At 49.4% G+C, this 16,125-nt stretch overlaps 1 protein-coding gene across 1 annotated transcript in view; it reads left to right on the top strand.

Annotated features, from left to right (window-relative positions):
• AACS (acetoacetyl-CoA synthetase) overlaps positions 1-16,125 on the top strand; it is a 223,106-nt gene that overhangs the window by 100,557 nt on the left and 106,424 nt on the right. The window contains exon 6 of the mRNA XM_085635188.1: positions 11,988-12,102. Coding sequence (XP_085491314.1) covers positions 11,988-12,102 — 115 coding nt within the window. The remainder of the gene's footprint in view (positions 1-11,987; positions 12,103-16,125) is intronic.

The following is a 16,125-nucleotide window of genomic DNA, read 5'->3' on the forward strand; positions in this document are numbered from 1 at the left end:
GGGCCACAAGGACATCAGACCCATGGTTACTGCTCAAAATAAATTCATGAGGGCGTTAACGGGTCTGCCACAATCTACTCCATTGGTACCCTTATTTTTGGATCTGGGATGTCGTCATATTGAGGATCTAGTTCGATTTAGGCCTATATCCCTCTGGAGAAGGCTATGGGCCACCCCGAGGTCTTATTATATGCTAAAGCCCTTCTGGATTTCAGGGGGGCGGGGACCCTAAGTAAGATCAGATGGCTCCAGTATATAAAAGAATCCTTAATAGAAATGGGGATGGGTAATTTGTGGGAGAATTCCGAATCGACCCCCTTCCCCTCAAAAAAAGAGCTTAAGGTTGTCTATATGGATCTGGTGAAGATAAAGCGCTTTTCTTCCATCAAAGGACCTGCTCTGTCCAGGGACTTTTTATTGATAAAGCACGAGCTTGGGTTTGAACCCTATTGGGATCTCATTTTAAAACCAATGGACAGGAAGCTCTATCACCAGTTCAGGGCAGGTTCCCTGCCAATTAGAGCGTTTACCAGTAGATGGCACAAGCCCACAATAGAATTGTGTCCCTCGTGTTTGGTCCAGTCAGAATCCATCCCCCATATACTATTTGTTTGCCCGGCCTATCGATCACCATGGAGAAAATGGCTCAAACTTATCTGTGCTAATCTTGGCACAAGAGCCGCCATTGAGTTCTTGAGAATTCTACAGACAAGTACCTAGGAATCCATTGTTATTGCTATTGCAAAATTCTTGAGTTGGGTATGGGTGATTCGGGCTAACAAACTTAAGGCACACTTACCTGACTTCCTTAAAATTGTCTGTGGGGTAGTCTGATTCTGATATATTTTTTTGTATAAAGGGGTAGATGTCCTATGGTTTACCCTATTTTATATCCTGCATCTTTTTACAACAATTGTTTTATAATATAAGACTAAGATGAATCATGGTTTAATACTTATTTTAATTGTATCATTGCGTCTGCTACATCAATGCTACTTTGCTATGACTCAATCATTTTAACTAAAGAATTCTTTTTTAACTGCTAAATTTTAATAGATGCAATGTCTTTTATGGTTTTATAATCGAAATAAAGACTTTATGAACAACATGAACAATATGCAGCCAATACTCTAAGCTTCCATCCCTTGTACTGAGCGGCAGTTCTGTCAGCTGGCCCAGTGGTAGCCAGTCAGGAGATAGACAGTCCCCTGATTCTAGCGCTTATCAAATGTACCCGATATCAGTTTCTCATGTAAATAATGTTTTGTTCGACAGTTTTACATCCTAAGTTTGCGTGCAGTCTAAAGAAATACTGCTCTGTTTCCATGAAAATTGATTTGGACTTAAAACATCCTATTGGTCGGCCTTTTTATCTTTCGAATGAACCTCTCCTTGCTTTCCATTCCCTACGTGCCTCCATCTCTGACACAGCCTACTATGAGACACAAGTATATTTATCTAAATTCAATATTGTATATCAGCAAATGGCCCACTCCTTATCCCACAGATCACAACCTCTGCTTTCATAGTCCTAGCCCTGCAGTCTAACAATATCCAATCTCACACAGCTCGTCTATTAATACGGCCTACCATTCGCATGAATTCACATAACACCTCTCCGCGGAAGATCACCTGCGACTCCTGTTAATGACGCAAACAATGGAGGAAATGCATGGAAGGGTTTCCTTGAGAGTACCAGGCGAATCCCAATAACCAACAATAACCACTGGAGAAGGAACGTTGCGTGGTGTTGTAAGTTGTGGAGCTCACACAGACGGTACGAGTGGCTTGAGCTTGAACGGGCAGAGCCCACTCCTTCAGCCTGTTGCTCGCCGCTCGTCACCCCGCTTGCGTCCTCACCACCGGTTACTGGCCAACGGCAGCGGTAATGGAAGAGTAACGGAGGACCACGGTAGCCCTGGGAACTACGAGGTAATCGCTAGAGTCTCAGCCCGCCCAACCGACCGACCACCTGACTTAGTGGCGAACGGTGGAAACGGGAGGATAACATATATAAACCGCGTGAACACGAAGCTAAAGAATTACGCTTTTGGAAGGTATTGTTCAAGTAAATCAAGGCACTGAAAGCGGCAAAGCAATTAAGCAGGAACGTCCTGTGAAGGTTTCCCCCGCCAGGGCACGATCAACTGCTGAACACACCTGTGGAAGCTGGGAGAGCCGGCGGTGGGAGTTGGGCTGTTGGACGGGAGTGCGGATGTGAGGAAAAGGCAGCAAGGAGCTGAAAGCTGGCAACAGTTACACACTAAGCCGTAAGGCCGGTGGTTTGGCTGGTTTGGTGTAAACAGCGGCGGCAACTGGGCTGATTGGGGGAAAACGCTGCATGAGCTTGTGAAACGGAGAAGGCATTAAAACCGGCAGTGGAGTCGGAAAACGGACGGACCAGGCGAAAGGCGGTGAGAGCGGCTGAGTGGGGGCTTACCTTGGGCTTTACTAAAAGAGTTAGTAATTTGGCAGCGGGGGCCCAGTCTTAAATAACTACTGAACGTGTGCTGAAAATGCCTCCCAAAAACGGCCCATGGTGGGAAAACCAGAGGTATTACTGAGGCAGTGACAGGCAACAGACTCAAAACGCTTACCTCGCAGAGCTGACATTTCCACCATTGTTGCTGGGGTCCACACGCTGTCTGTTCTCCTCCGCTGCCTGCGTTTGTTGAGCTACGCGGCCGCCGTGGGGGGAGACTACAGCTCCCAGCTGCCCTGTGACTTTCTGCTTCCACCCACTTCCTCCTTGAGAGTGCCCGGAGGCGCATAAAGATCGCCTGCCCCCTCCGCGTCGCGGGCGCTGAGCCCGGGCAGAGGGCGGGTCGTCTGTGGCCGGAGGAGGCTGGGCTGGGCCACCCCCCTGAAATTATGTTTGTTGTTATCCGGTAGCTCCTATTATTACTTGTTCTCAGCTGTCTTAGGTCATTGCTTGGGGTTTTGTTTTTACACCTGGGCTGGTTTTGTCCTAGCGATGTCAACCCGCTCAGGCAAAAGCCTGAGGAGGGGCGGGGGGGGGAGGGGAGGGGGACGGGGGGGGTATGGTTGGCACCATGGATAAGTTTATTACCCGCGTGGCCAATATTATTGACAAAGAAATCGCCATGGCTGAGCGGCGGCTATCACAAGGTCCCTCTGGCTATAGACGGTCATCGCTGGGCTCAATAGCCTTGGTGCCCTCCCCAGAGCAAACCTTGGACCCACCTGTCCCTGACCCCCTGCCCTGGACCACCCCCGGGTAGCCGCCCTAAGAGCTAGTATAGACCGGTTGGAAATTTTGACGGCCACGGCACTCCATGCTGAAAACAATGTGGCCCCAGATTTAACGCCTAGTGAGGCAGCCAATTCCTTGTTGCCCTTGGTTAATCCTTCTATTCACCCAATATTGCCCTCCCCATCGGCCCTTGTGGCGCAGGCGGAAATACATCCAGTCCCCACTAAAAGGAAAAGATTGCCCACCCCACGGAAAGGTAGACTCCAGGTGGGTTGGCGTCAGGATTGGAGGCCCACATAAGGTAGTGGGGCGGGATTCCTGCCCGCTGCAGGGAGAGCAGGGAGAGGGTATATCTGGAGGGCCAGTGGCTAGTGGCTGTAAAGAACAGTCTGGTGGCCTTGTAGCCCCTCTACCCCCTGATTCTCTCCTAATCGCAAATATGGAGAAAATGATGAAATCCTTACTCCTCCCGGTGTTAGACAAAATCAGGGGGCTATCAGAGCGGGTGGATAAAATGGAGCAGGCAACCCTAGACAATTTTTTTCCCCTAAAATCATTTATTAAATTGCAGTTAAGAATTAGGGAGGATGGGCCAGGGGGGGGAACTGACACCAGGGAGACCCCTACAGTCCAACAAGGCACAGCGACTACAGCAGGAACTATACCAGCTGTATCCGAGGGGATTGTTTGCGATTCGCACCCTACTGATATGGCTGCAAGGATAGCGAGGAAACCTGGGCCGTCAGTAATTAAGCCTCTGAGAAATTAAAGCCCCCCAAGGCCGTTAATAACATCTCCGATAAAAAGACGGCACGTCCCACAGCTTCTGGCATCCCTGGTAAACCAAATCCTATCATCTCAGCCGCCACTCCAGTGGCCTCCAGTACACCCGAGACTTTAACACCTAAACTAGCTAAGCCTGCAAAGGCTCACGTACAGCAGACAGGTGAGGGTCTTAAGGGTGGGAGGGCCCACAATGTTAAGCTCCCCCCTGCCTGCCAGCCCTTTGTAGCTGTGCTGACTTGGGCGCCTGTGCTTAGCCCGGGCAAGCGCGAGACATTTGCTGAACTGTATAACAAGACCCTATTTTGGCTCAAAGAAAACAGGCCCTGGGAGGGACGGATCATCCACGCAAGGAGAGTTGGCTGGATTGGCACTTTGAGGACCCAAGGGCTGCAGCTACGTATGCAGCGGACCCGTGAGGGAGCAAAGCCCAACAGCCAGCGGGGGACCAATTGGCATCCGCGACCTTAGTTACTTTAATCCCCCAAATTTGCCAGTGAGGCCAGCCGGAATCCCTGTGCGGGAGGACTGGGATGGCAGACAGACTCGTGGAAGCCCCTCCCAATTTAGCCTATTCGGTAATACCCCATGCCAGCCGCGTGGTCGCTTCTGGCCAGGCTATTGACATGCAATCTGCCCAACACGGGAGATGCATCATGAGGCTTCTGGGGAGACATCAATTGATAGTCTAACATTTGGAGAGGAGTTGGTGAGGTCACCTATTAGCACCCCTTTTCCACCAACCATCTCTAGGGGGCACTCATCGGTGGCTTGCCCCGAAGCACTCGAGCCGACTCTGCCAAGCAGGGAGTCGTTTGAGGGGGACATTTTATTCATGGAAGCCGTGGCGTTGCCTATCATTGAGGTGGCTACTGCCTCTGCTAATGCCCCTCTTGTAAGGGATTTAGTAATGGGGTGGGGAGGGGCCGGCAGTGTGTCCCTGAAGGTAGTTAGCTGGAATATAGCGGGCCTTGCACGGAACATAAGCATACCAGATTGGAATGTATTTATAGAATCGTTTGGGATTTGCTTGTTCCAGGAAACCTGGTGTTTGGAACCACAACACAAGATGGGTTATACCACCTATTTTGTCCCTGCCACACGACCAAGTGGAGGGAAGGGGCGCCCTTCGGGAGGGTTGCTAATCTGGGTAAGCATCTCCCTGCGGTACCCCATTAAATGTATGGCTACTAAGTCACCTGACCTCCAGAGGCTAACAGTGAGAGGGCCAGGTGGAGGGAGAGTGCTTGAAATCTTTAATATTTATGTCAGAGGCACACGGGGTGGCTCGTCTACTTTGCCCTCAACTGGCATTGACGACGAACTCAGAAACAGTAGCGCTGATTCCTTCGTCATGCTAGCTGGGGACTTCAACTGTACATTTGAACCCCTTGCTATGGACCATGTGCTAGGCACCAGAGATGATGATGTAAGGAGAGGTATCCCACCGTTGCAAATCACGCCAATTAGAAGATGGACCCAAAGAGCCATCAACCTTAATGCCCTCTGCTTGGAGCATGGCCTTAGAGCAACTAATGGCAGGTCTAACTCAGACCAAATGGGGGCCCACACGTTGAACAGAGTAGGGCATTCCTCACGGATTGACTATATCCTGCTGAACTATCGTTTATGGGCTCACCTGGTGGATATGGTGGTCCTGCCGTCCATTGACCGTGACCACAACCCTCTGTCTCTGTCCCCTCTGTGGATGGGATCTTCCCTATCCCCAATCCCACACGTGTGGAGAACAACACATGAAGTGTGCCCCTCTAATTGTGGTAGGCGCCTGAAATGGAAGAATATTGTTGGTAATGAGGGAAAGATCCTGGAGGTAAAATCTATAAAGTCTAATATCGTACCTCATTTAGATTCCCCCTCTATCAGTGCGCAGGAGGTACCCACATTGTTTGCCCAAACCACGAACGCATTAGGCGAACTGTTCTTAGTCCATAATGCGGGAAAAAGGAATTTTAAAAGAGGCGGCACGAAGGGCAATGCTGGGTGGTTTTCACCTGCCTGTCATGATGCCAAAAGGGAATTAATAAAGGCAGTGAAATCCAAGAATGGAGCCCTGATTAGTGTCGCAAGGGGCAATCAAAGGAGGGTTATATTTAAGGCAAAGGCAGAATGGGAGAACCAGTTTTGGTATGACCTGAAGGCCGCAAGCCTAAGGAAGGACTCGAAGGGTTTCTGGGACCTATTAAGAGCTAGGGATAAACCCGTGGACACAATGATAACATGTAGCATACCGGAGGGTGTGTGGTTTGACCATTTCTCCCAGCTCTACACAATGGTCCCGGGTAAGGGGGGAAGTTTGCCAGAACGGCATCCCTTAGTATCCTGTGAGTTTAATGATGAGCTACTGTTCACAGCTAAGAAAGTGGCAGGGGCGATTAAATGTCTTGTCCCCAATAAAGCAGCAGGCCCGGATGGCATACCAGGGGATTTGTTACGTATTAATCCGGAGGAGTGGGGAAAACTTATCGCTGCCCTACTGAATGCTAGTTTTGATGGGGCAACTTTCCCGGTCTCATGGAAGGGTGCTGAGGTCGTACCAATCTTTAAAAAAGGGAGCCGCAACGACCCAGCCAATTACCGCCCCATAAGCCTTTTAGACTCTTCGCAGAAGGTGGCGGGAAAAGTGGTTTTGGGCAGGGTATTGCAGTGGGTCGAGGAAAAGGGCATTCTTTCTGACTTTCAGGCCGGCTTTAGATCGGGTATGGGGACGATAGAGTAATCTTTCCGGCTTATGATGCTGTATTGGAAAGTGGTTTTACTGGGCAAAGGCAGTCTGTACCTCGCCTTTATAGACCTGCGGACTGCCTTTGACCTGGTCCCACGCAGCCAACTCTGGAGAGTGCTCGATGAACAGGGTATCCCACCTTATCTACTAAGCTTACTGATAAAACTGCATGCTGATAATTTTGCACAAATCAGGTGGGGTAATCAGGGGCAAAAAACAACACATATACCTGTAAATAGAGGGGTACGCCAGGGATGTGTCTTAGCCCCCACTCTGTTTTCACTGTATGTCAATGGAGTGGTGGAGCACCTGCTGCACCATCCCTAGCTGGTAGAAGAATACCTACCCTCCTATTTGCAGATGATTCACTCCTGATCTCTAAAACCCCGGTAGGCCTGCAGAGTCTGCTAACTAGCTTTAAATCCTTTTGTGACGCAAGGGGGTTAGTTATAAATACAGGGAAAACCAAGTACTTGGTCCTTAATCCACCGAAAAAGATAGCTAAACCACCGACCCTAGATTCTGTTTCCCTCGAGAGGGTTACCTCGGTATTCGTCTCTGTGACTCTGAGTTGGAAATGCCACCATTAAAAGATGTTGCTGACCCATAAGAGGGTGGTGGGTGCCCTTCTTAAGGAACAACGTGCCTCAACCCTCAAACCCATTGCGCCTATACTAGACATTTACAGGGCAAGGGGTGCTAGTGCAGCACTTTATGGGGCCGAACTCTGGGGGGTACATAATGTGGACCAGCTATCCCGCTCAGAAAGTAAATTCCATAAAGATCTAACGGGGCTCCCCTATAGTACCCCAACCCTTCCATTGCTCCTAGATATGGGCACTCGGTCAATTAGTGACCAGGCTAGGCTCCGTCCTCTCCTCTTATGGGCGCGAATCTGGAGAGTCCCAGAAATGTCTAGCTTCGCGGATGGCTTAACCGATGTGTTGGGGCTGCCAGGCTGGTCCAAGATCTGTTGGTTGAGGGAAGTCAAGCGTCTTCTCGCCAATCTTGGCCTTGGCGACGCTTGGAACAATAGAACTGCCCCCTCAAAGTCTGTCCTGAAGAAGATATATTCGAGTTGGGTAGCCGACGGTAGAAGTAGTAATGCCAACTTGTGCAGGACCACCTTGGAATTCCTTTTGGTAAAGGAAGTGTCCTTTTGCGAACCATATTTGGATGTTATTACAAACCGCAGGGACAGGGTTCTATACTTCCAATTCAGGATAGGTCTACTTCCCGTTGGGGAATTGACTTCTAGGTGGAAGGCCCCGGTACAAACAATTTCTTCCTGCCCATTCTGTGAGAATAGGACAGAGACAGTCCCCCATTTGTTGTTTGAATGCCCAGGCTATGTAGTCCCCCGTAGCAGATGGTTACAGCCACTCTGTAGAGAACTTGGAACAAGACATTACAAGGAGGCCCTACGTATATTGAAAAACGACCCACGGCCCCTCTTTGCTTGTGGCTTAGCAAAGTTCCTAGGATGGGCTTGGCGTATCAGATCAACTAGGCTTTTGCATCTTGTTTAATCTGTATTTTTAAACTGCTTTTATTTAATTTATTGGGGACAATTGTAGTATGAAATGTATGGTTATTTTTCTCTGTATTGCCTCCTTTTACTGTTTTATTGATTATAAGTCTATGTACTGCTTTTTAAGATATTTATTTTATCGAAATAAAGCCAATTGATTGACAATAACCACTGACAAAAACCGTAACGTAGGGCTGTGGAGGAGTGTACTTCCAGATGTAAAGTGCTTTATCATCTCATAAGCGGTAGTAAGCATTATATGAATGCAATTACAATACAATATAACATGTACCTGTCCTCGCCCACGCTAATGCTAATAACACAACACTCCGCAGTCTGTAGTTCATACAGATGGCATGATTTCCATACACTGCTTCACGCTCTTACAGTAATCTAAGTGTCCGAGACACGCCAGCCTTAGTGCTTGGAACTAGAACACAGTGGGTTGGTTTGGGCCACACTTTTGTACACATTTTGGAAGTGGGGATGGGGCCCCACTGTCTAAAACCTCAAACCAGTTTGTGGCGGCTCTCTTCCAAGGGAACTTCTTCGGCTGCCCTTCCGGCAGAATAAAGTGCTGCTTCTCACTGCAGGCAGCACAGGGCCTGTCTTCGAACTCAAGCTCCAAATGGGCACAATGAAGTGTGAGGCTTCTGCAGCGGACTGTCCGAAGCAGCAGTCTGTGATGGACAAAAGGGCAGGCCTGACCCAGAAACGCTTTCACCTTCACACTGTAGTTGTGCTCTTCACTCCTTTTCTCTGCCAAGATCTAATCGGCAGCTGCTTGCTAACAAAATCTTCAAGAAATTTCCAAAGGTAGCCCTGCCTCCATCCCCCTCGTTTCTGTGCCTAGAGCTCCACCCTCCAGGCACTGGAATGCAGGCAGTACACTTTCACTGTCTGGGGATATCCCAGATGTAACCACCTGACTTATATACTTATGCTCACAGAGTCCTGCTACGGCATTTGTGCCACAATCACACTACACAAACTCGCCGTACACACACAGTGCCAGCAAAAGGCTCTACGTGCTCACAGAGCAGCAGAACGTCACCTTGAGAAGTAGGCAAGTGTTTCACTGACTAAGATAGCAAACTTTTGCAATGCAATCGTCTCGTATTTGTGAAACTTAGATCCCTTGGCGTTGAAAATGACAATGTTTTTAATTCTGTTTTGTTGTACGCAGTGGAATGATATTTGCACAGCACTATTGCCATTCATATAACCTCTCAGGGCTGGAGAACCACAAAATGGGAAATAGGTTTGTGAGAGTTAGAGGTATTGGCTTTGCCCATGTTTATTGAAGGGCAATGACAGTGCCAGCAGACCCGCTGTGGCATAGCTTTGGACACTAATATGCTGTGCTCCCCATGTGAGGTGCGTTGTCAAAAGGGTGTGTAGGGGGGTGGCGTTTGATGCACACTGAGGTATCCTACCACAGCCACCATGGTATAGTAGAGCTCCGCAGACCAGCGGTGCGGCACAGCTTTAGGTACCATTCATCAGGCGAGTAATACGCAGCCAGTGGTGCGTAATACAGAAGCGGTATACCAAAACAGCAAAAAAGAAAGTTACGCTGACAGACCGTACTTTCAGGCGTGTTGTGAGTTGCTGGGAGTATGCTTCTTGCGGTGCCCCCAAAGTGGCACAACACCAGTTGTCTGGTAGATACATTTCCCCCGGGAGCCAATGGCAACAGTGAGCTGATGTGGTGACCTATGACATCAGCAAAGCGGAAAGCCACTAATAACAAGCAGTGTTGTGGTTGAGGGGGGGGAGAGAGGGCACACAGAGATTAAAGTGTGAATGCTGTTTGATTGTGAAGCAGTAATTTAAATAAAAAGAGAAATTGAGCAGCGACCTCAAAGGGGTGTTGGCCAGCTCTAATCCCATTCAAGGGAGACGCCGGTGTCTTCAGGCTGGCCTCAGGCCTAAATGCTGGCTTACTAGTACAGATGAACAGGCTAGGGCCCGGATGGCAGGATTCCACTTCGTGAGTACCTTTCCATTCCTGTTGCTGGAGCCCGCGCACTGACGGAAGGTAGGCACTGTTGGCAGGCATGAACCCAGAGACAAGCAGGATTAACCATGGAAAGATGCCCAAACATGTGTAAGTCCTACCAAAAGAAGCTCAACGCTAGGTACGGGGGAAGGCAAGGACAGTAAATAAAATGACTTTACTTTCCAGGTAAGACCGACAAAGATACTCACCATGCACTATAAACACGATCGCTGTGCTCTGTGGTTCCATTGAAGGTTGTATGGATAACCGTCAAAGACCGCAGCATTGGCACATGCATTGGAGACGGATTGGGTGCCCTGGAGAAACATGTCTATTTCTACCATGCTGTGTGATAAAGCGTGGCGGCCATGAAGCGGCGCAGCACGATCGGTAGGTTCATAATAAAGCGCACTACACATTAAAGAGATGCTGTGCAGAAAAAAAGAAAGGCGTGTGGCCTCTCCAAGCGGCTGCCATGCTATGTGGTAAAGTGTAGCAGCGGCGAAGCATGCACCGCGTGGTATGTGCCGCCCTGGTTGAAAAAACAAGTGGTTTCGGGAGAGAGGGCCTTACAGGCAGGAGAAAGTCATTTAAGAAAATAGTGCTCACAGACTGTAATTGAAACATACCGTGTAACAACACATGTAACGGGGGCAGTCCTCATGGGAGGTTGCAACAGGAGAAAAGGAAGTCTTAAGGAGAGACTACTAAGCCTATTCACGTAGCAAAACCCACCATTTACAAAGGACAGCAACAGGAGCCAATTGAAAAGACGGGTGGAAAATTGACGGAGCTTTAAGTCCTTACCGGAATACATCACGTCTCGAAGAGACAGCGTAAGTGCTGCCTAGGCGACACCTAAAAAGGACAGGTCTCATTGTCAATCACAAAGCTCTGTACGCAGCCACCACCACTGCACCTGTTACACCCAGAAGAGAGACAGCAGTATTCGTTCGCTAAGAGGACATGCTTGATGCCCCCTCCAAGTCACAGGACAGGTTGTGGTCCCACATGGTCATGGGCAGGCTAGATCTCTGCACACACACTACATTAGCGTGACCTTAGGATTGCCTTCAAGATGCCAGGTGCACAAGCAGTCGCACATTCAGGAAATCATGAGTGAATACCATGCAAGAGGCATTCCCGTCCCAATACTGGGCTCGCATCCTTATGTGCAGGCAGATGGCAGCAGGTTTTAATTAGCGGCCTAACTGGTTTGGACACCTTGCTCACACAAGATTAAGAACCGAATGTGCTGATGTTGTTTACTGGAAGCTGGGTCATATGTCCTCAGTGAATACCCAGATGAGAGAGCCTGCATCCCGTGGCACAGGGGGCATCGTAGAAGACGACTTAGCCCCCTAATTAATGACGCTTCTCATGTATGGGCAGGGAATGGTCTGCTTCAGTATGGCGCCTTGCACCTAGGCGACATCTAGGTGCTTCCCAGGACCTGGCAGTGATTCCCCTGGCAGTGTTTGTGCGTTTACATAGGACATTTCCCCAGGATACAAGCAAGTGTTTGTGAATTGATACTACATTTGTTATGTTTGCATATTTCACTGCTATGCACACGTCTGTCTTTTTTCGAGGGGGGGTGTGTTATTCCCTCCCCCACACTCCCCGTAGCTCTCTTTGTCTATTTCCCAGTATTTTTGTATTTCATTCGAATGTGATCTGTATGTGACTGTCATTTTATTTCCCTTTTCCACAGGGTGTGTTGGACCGATTTTCCCAAATCCAGCCCAAGCTCATCTTCTCAGTAGATTCTGTCATCTACAATGGGAAGGAGCACCCTCACCTGGAGAAGCTGCAAAGTGTGGTCAAAGGTGGGCCTAATGTGTGTCTTTTATCCTGGGCCTCGTGCATGTGTCATGTGGGGCCTCGTGCGTGTGACTCATGTGGGGCCTCGTGCGTGTGACTCATGTGGGGCCTCGTGCATGTGTCTCATGTGGGGCCTCGTGCGTGTGTCTCATGTGGGGCCTCGTGCGTGTGTCTCATGTGGGGCCTCGTGCGTGTGTCTCATGTGGGGCCTCGTGCATGTGTCTCATGTGGGGCCTCGTGCATGTGGGGCCTCGTGCATGTGTCTCATGTGGGGCCTCGTGCATGTGTCTCATGTGGGGCCTCGTGCATGTGACTCATGTGGGGCCTCGTGCATGTGTCTCATGTGGAGCCTCGTGCATGTGTCTCATGTGGAGCCTCATGGATGTGTCATGTGGAGCCTCATGGATGTGTCATGTGGAGCCTCATAGATGTGTCTCCTGTGGAGCCTTATAGATGTGTCTCATGTGGAGCCTCATGGACGTGTCTCATGTGGAGCCTCATGGATGTGTGTCATCTGGAGCCTCATGGATGTGTCTCATGTGGGGCCTGATGGATGTGTCTCCTGTGGAGCCTCGTGCATGTGTCTCATGTGGAGCCTCATGGATGTGTCTCATGTGGAGCCTCATGGATGTGTCATGTGGAGCCTCATGGATGTGTCATGTGGAGCCTCATGGATGTGTCTCATGTGGAGCCTCATGGATGTGTCTCATGTGGAGCCTCATGGATGTGTCTCATGTGGAGCCTCATGGATGTGTCTCATGTGGAGCCTCATGGATGTGTCATGTGGAGCCTCATGGATGTGTCATGTGGAGCCTCATGGATGTGTCATGTGGAGCCTCATGGATGTGTCATGTGGAGCCTCATGGATGTGTCTCATGTGGAGCCTCATGGACGTGTCTCCTCCTTGGCCTCATGAACGTGTCTCCTATGTGGCTTCATGAACGTGTCTCATGCAGCGTCCCATGAATTTGTCTTCTCTGTGGCCTCATGAATGTGTCACATGAAAGTGTCTCATGAATGTGTCTCATGCAGTGCCTTATGAATGTCTCATCCGATCTCATGAATATGTGGCTTCATGAATGTGTCTCCTCTGTGGCTTCATGAATGTGTCTGCTCCATGAATGCGTCTCCTCCGTTGCTTCATAAATGCGTCTCCTCCGTGGCTTCATAAATGCGTCTCCTCCGTGGCCTCATGAATGTGTCTCCTTCATGGGGTCATAACTGTGTCTCATGAATGTGTCTCAGGCGGTGCCTCATCAGTGTGTCTCATGCAGTGCCTCATGAATGTCTCATCCTTTCTCATGAATGTCTCATGCAGTGTTTCATGAATGTGTCTCATGCAGTGTCTCATGAATGTCTCATCCTTTCTCATGAATGTGTCTCATGCAGTGCCTCTTGAATGTCTCATCCTTTCTCATGAATGTGTCTCATGTCTCATGCAGTATCTCATGCAGTGCCTCATGAATGTCTCATCCTTTCTCATAAATGTCTCCTCCTTTCTCATGAATGTCTCATGCAGTGTTTCATGAATGTATCTCATGAATGCGTCTCATACAGTGCCTCATGAATGTCTTGTCCGATCTCATGAATGGATCTCTTCCATGGTCTCATGTGTCTTATGCAGTGCCTCGTGCAGTATCTCATGAATGTCTCATGCAGTCCCTCATGAATGTCTGTCTCATCGTCTCTCATGAATGTGTCTCATGCAGTATCTCATGAATGTGTCTCATGCAGTGCCTCTTGAATGTGTCTCATGCAGTGCCTTATGAATGTCTCGTCCTTTCTCATGAATGTCTGATGCAGTATCTCATGAATGTGTCTCATGCAGTGCCTCATGAATGTCTTGTCTGATCTCATGAATGGGTCTCCTCCGTGGCCTCATGAATGTGTCTCATGCAGTGCCTCATGAATGTCTTGTCTGATCTCATGAATGGGTCTCCTCCGTGGCCTCATGAATGTGTCTCATGCAGTGCCTCATGAATGTCTTGTCTGATCTCATGAATGGGTCTCCTCCGTGGCCTCATGAATGTGTCTCATGCAGGGCCTCATGAATGTCTTGTCTGGTCTCATGAATGTGTCTCCTCCGTGGCCTCATGATTGTGTCTCCTCCTTGGCCTCATGAATGTCTCATCTGGTGCCTCATTAATTTTATGATAACTTGGCCAGCAAGTGTAATGTTTATTTTCTCATTTATTCTTTGATTTTCCTTCTTTGTTGACATGGTATTTTGCTCTAGCTATATGCATTCTGGGTTATTGTTAATAAACTAATTATGGAAGAAAAAAACAAAAAAACAATAATGGGCCTCATCCTGGGCCTTATTTATGCATCTCATCTCACTGACCTTGCAGGCCCAATGATGAGAGCCCTGCACCCTATCCATGCAGGTCCAATCATATGAGAGGGCTCCTGTCTCACCACGCAGGTCAAATGATAAGAACCCCGCACCCTATCCATGCAAGTCCAGTCATATCTCTGGCCATGCAGGTCTAATGATGAGAGCCCGGCATGCTTTCCATGCAGGTCCTGTCATATGAAAGGACCCCTGTCTGACCTTGCAGGCCAATGATGAGAGGAGGCCGACACTGTCACCGCGTGGACTTCAAGGTGTGGGAGGGTATCACACTCTGACCAGGCAGGCCTATTGATAGGAGCCCTGCACTCTATCCATGCAGGTCCAGTCATATGAGAGGACCCTTCTCTGACCATGCAGGTCAAATGATGACAGCCCCGCACCCTATCCATGCAGTTACAGTCATATGAGAGGGCTCCTGTCTCACCATGCAGGTGTAATGATTAGAGCCCCGCTCCCTATTCATGCAGTTAGTCATATGAAAGGGCCCCTCTCTGACCATGCAGGCCTATTGATGAGATCCCCACATCCTATCCATGCAGGTCAAGTAATATGAGAGGGCCCTGTCTGACCATGCAGGTCTAATGGTAAGAGCCCCGCACCCTTTCCATGCAGGCCCAGTCATATGAAAGGGCCCCTCTCTGACCATGCAGGTCTAATGGTAAGAGCCCCGCACCCTATCCATGCAGATCCAGTCATATGAGAAGGGCCCTGTTTGACCATGCAGATCAAATGATGAGAGTCCTACTCTCTATCCATGCAGGCCCTATGATGAGAGCCCAACACACTATGCATGCAGGTCCTGTCATGTGAAAGGGCCCCTCTCTGACCATGCAGGTCTAACAATGAGAGCCCTGCACCCTATCCATGCAGGTCCAGTCATATGAGAAGGGCCCTGTCTGACCATGCAGGTCTAATGATGAGAGCCCTGCACCCTACCCATGCAGCCTCAGTCATATTAGAGGGCCCCTCTCTGCCCATGCAGGCCTATTGATGAGAGCCCCATATCCTATCCATGCAGGTCCAGTAATATGAGAGGGCCCTGTCTGACCATGCATGTCCAATGATGAGAGCCCTTTACTCTATCCATGCAGGTCCAGTCATATGAAAGGGGCCCCTCTCTGACCATGCAGGTCTAATGATAAGATCCCCACAAACTATCCATGCAGGTCCAGTCATATGAGAGGGCCCCTATCTGACCATGCAGGTCTAATGATAAGAGCCCCGCACCCTATCCAGGCAGGTCCATTCATATGAAAGGGCCCCCCTCTGGCCATGCAGGTCTAATGATGAGACTCCCTCACACTAGCCATGCAGGTCCTGTCATATGAGAGGGCTCCTCTCTCCCCATGCAGGTTTAATGATGAGCCCTACACCCTATACATGCTGGTCCAATCATATGACAGGGCACCTCTCTGTCCATGCAGGCCTAATGATGAGATCCCCGCACTCCATCCGTGCTTATCCAGTCATATGAAAGGGCCCCTCTCTGACAATGCAGGCCTAATTATTAGATCCCCCGCACTCTACCCATGCAGGTCCAGTCATATGAAAGGGCACCTCTCAGGCCATACAGGTTTAGTGATATGAGCCCGGCACTCCATCCATGCTTATCCAGTCAAATGAAAGGGCCCGTCTCTGACAATGCAGGCCTAATGTCGAGAGCCCTGCACTC

The sequence above is a fragment of the Triturus cristatus genome, chromosome 11, assembly GCF_964204655.1.
Source record: "Triturus cristatus chromosome 11, aTriCri1.1, whole genome shotgun sequence".
Taxonomy (NCBI): domain Eukaryota; kingdom Metazoa; phylum Chordata; class Amphibia; order Caudata; family Salamandridae; genus Triturus; species Triturus cristatus.